At 54.8% G+C, this 2,145-nt stretch overlaps 1 protein-coding gene across 1 annotated transcript; it reads left to right on the top strand.

Annotated features, from left to right (window-relative positions):
• Window positions 1-567: 567 nt before the first annotated feature.
• Window positions 568-1,999, top strand: EMH_0035190 (uncharacterized protein; the record flags this gene model as incomplete). Its single annotated transcript, XM_038022259.1, has 4 exons — window positions 568-693; window positions 789-1,334; window positions 1,555-1,878; window positions 1,976-1,999. 4 exons carry the CDS (start codon window positions 568-570, stop codon window positions 1,997-1,999), a joined length of 1,020 nt encoding a protein of 339 aa, XP_037878113.1.
• Between the last annotated feature and the right edge of the window lie 146 nt (window positions 2,000-2,145).

Below are 2,145 nucleotides of genomic sequence, written 5' to 3'. Positions count from 1 at the left end.
GTTTGAGGAACTTGCATGCATCGGCATGGTAAACCGCGTTTTGCTTTAGGAGAGTTCCCGGGACCCTCTTCTGGCTGATAGGGTAATACGACAAAACGATCAATAGATGCTGTTAGAGGCCACGCGCTTTCTGTTGGGGCTTGTGAAGGTTTTCCCACGTCTATTTGCCGTCATTTAAGCTCGAATGTGCATCATCCACGCCTTCGCTTGTTGGGATGCAACTGCATGTTTTGACTGCCATTAGCGTGCTGCGCACTTAGTACCACTTAGTGTATTTGAGCTGCGTTGTGTGCACGAGAAAAAGTTGGCCAGGCTTCCACATAGGGGTGGACCAGCACATCCAACCGTGCTATTTTCACAGTACAGCTGACCTACCAGTGTTCCTGTGGACTTTTGTTGCCCCGAGTGCAACGAAGGACGGGCGATGAACTAGGAACGCATATACAGGGGAAGCGAAGACCTATGCGCGAATTTCCGCGTGCCGCCCCCGCGGCAGGCAATGAGCCAAAATGCAACAGCCCGCGAACTCTTGTTGCTGCACCAGAATTGGTGGAGGTCAGCCCGCTGATGCGGTCTTGCATTTTCGGGTTCAACACTCACGTGGCGGAGCTTCCATCCTCTGCTACCGATATTCGGGCTGCGGAATCGTCGCATGTAGGACCCCAGGAAGTGGAAACGGCATCAGAACTGGCTGTACGGCGAGCGCTTTTTGCTCAGCTACCGGAGGAGCTTTTAAAGAGCACGTCNCGGCATCAGAACTGGCTGTACGGCGAGCGCTTTTTGCTCAGCTACCGGAGGAGCTTTTAAAGAGCACGTCTCTTAACGAGGGCGCTAGTACTAATGGGGGCAGATCGCATTCACTGACTCGGACACCATCCACAGATATACATCGCGAAGATGCTTCTGCCTGGGCGCAAGACGGTGGGTCGCGGCCGCAGTTTAACGGAGTCCTTCCTTCGGAGCTGCGCGCTCGGCTGGCGGCGTTGAGCCACGAAGTCGCCACCCGTCAAGGCGACTGCAGGGAATCGCGTTTAACATCAAAGGCTGCATGCAGGAGGGGACGCCATTCCACACGCAGGGCGGCAACTGCGCTGCATGTAACATACCCTTCGATGGAATTGTCTCAGAACGTCGGACTCAATGGCTCGCCATGCAGCGCAACCCCACCTGCCACTCCCACCTCAACGGGTGCCAAGACACCCGTGCTTCCGGTTCCATGTGAAGCCAGGGGTTCAAGCGACGCACGGAGCCCTACGGAATCCGATGATTGTGTTTGGCCTGACAAGGGAGCGCTGTTGCAGGCACTAGGCATGGCTATTCAAAAATCGGATGATGTAAGCAGTCGCAGCTGCCGAACTTCGGTGCGTTTTTCGATAAGTCTATTTTGTCGCATTGTAGCTCTANTGTAAGCAGTCGCAGCTGCCGAACTTCGGTGCGTTTTTCGATAAGTCTATTTTGTCGCATTGTAGCTCTAGCCGCCAGCATCCTGTGTGTAATTCAGGCTCACAACCAGCGTTTCTTTCGTGATCGTGAGCTTGGTGTTTTTCTGTTCAGAATGGGGGTTTCGGGTCCCGCGGTTCTCCACTTGGCGATTCAAGCCTCCTGGTCCCTCCTGCAAACTCACTGCATTGCGCTGAGGAGGGGTGCGACAGTAGCTTCCAAGCCAGCGACGTCGCGGCCTCACTCGAAGTCTCAGACGCTGAGAGGGACGTCTCAGCAACTGCTGCGCCTTTCTTCTATGGATCCAGCTTTGCGCTGCCACACGCCGCGAGTCGGTCTTACCAGCAGGTAGACGACATCATTGAGCCTGCGCGGAGCTGGGCTTCCACTGGGGACAAGTTGGTCACTAGCGGGAATGGTGGTGGTGGCGCTATACGGGTACGCGTGTTATGCAGTGCTGAGCGTGAAAGACACAGATGTGTATGCTGCGAAGGAGAGTCAACTTGTAGTTCTTGCTGTTGTCTGCTTTTTGTAGTCGGTTGATCGCCTTCTGGGGTAGTGTTAAATGTCGCCCTAAGATGTGCCTTGCGTTGCAGCTTCCACTGGATGCCGGAGGTGTATTTGCAGAAGTTCAGTTGACTATCCTGACACTACTCGAGGACCTTCATACAGCGACGTGTTGCTGTGCAGCTGCCTCGAACCCGG

This window comes from Eimeria mitis, genomic scaffold (assembly GCF_000499745.2).
Source record: "Eimeria mitis Houghton genomic scaffold, Emh_scaff1352, whole genome shotgun sequence".
NCBI lineage: Eukaryota > Apicomplexa > Conoidasida > Eucoccidiorida > Eimeriidae > Eimeria > Eimeria mitis.
Note: the sequence above shows the minus strand (reverse complement) of the source record. Positions and strands in the feature narration are given on the sequence as shown.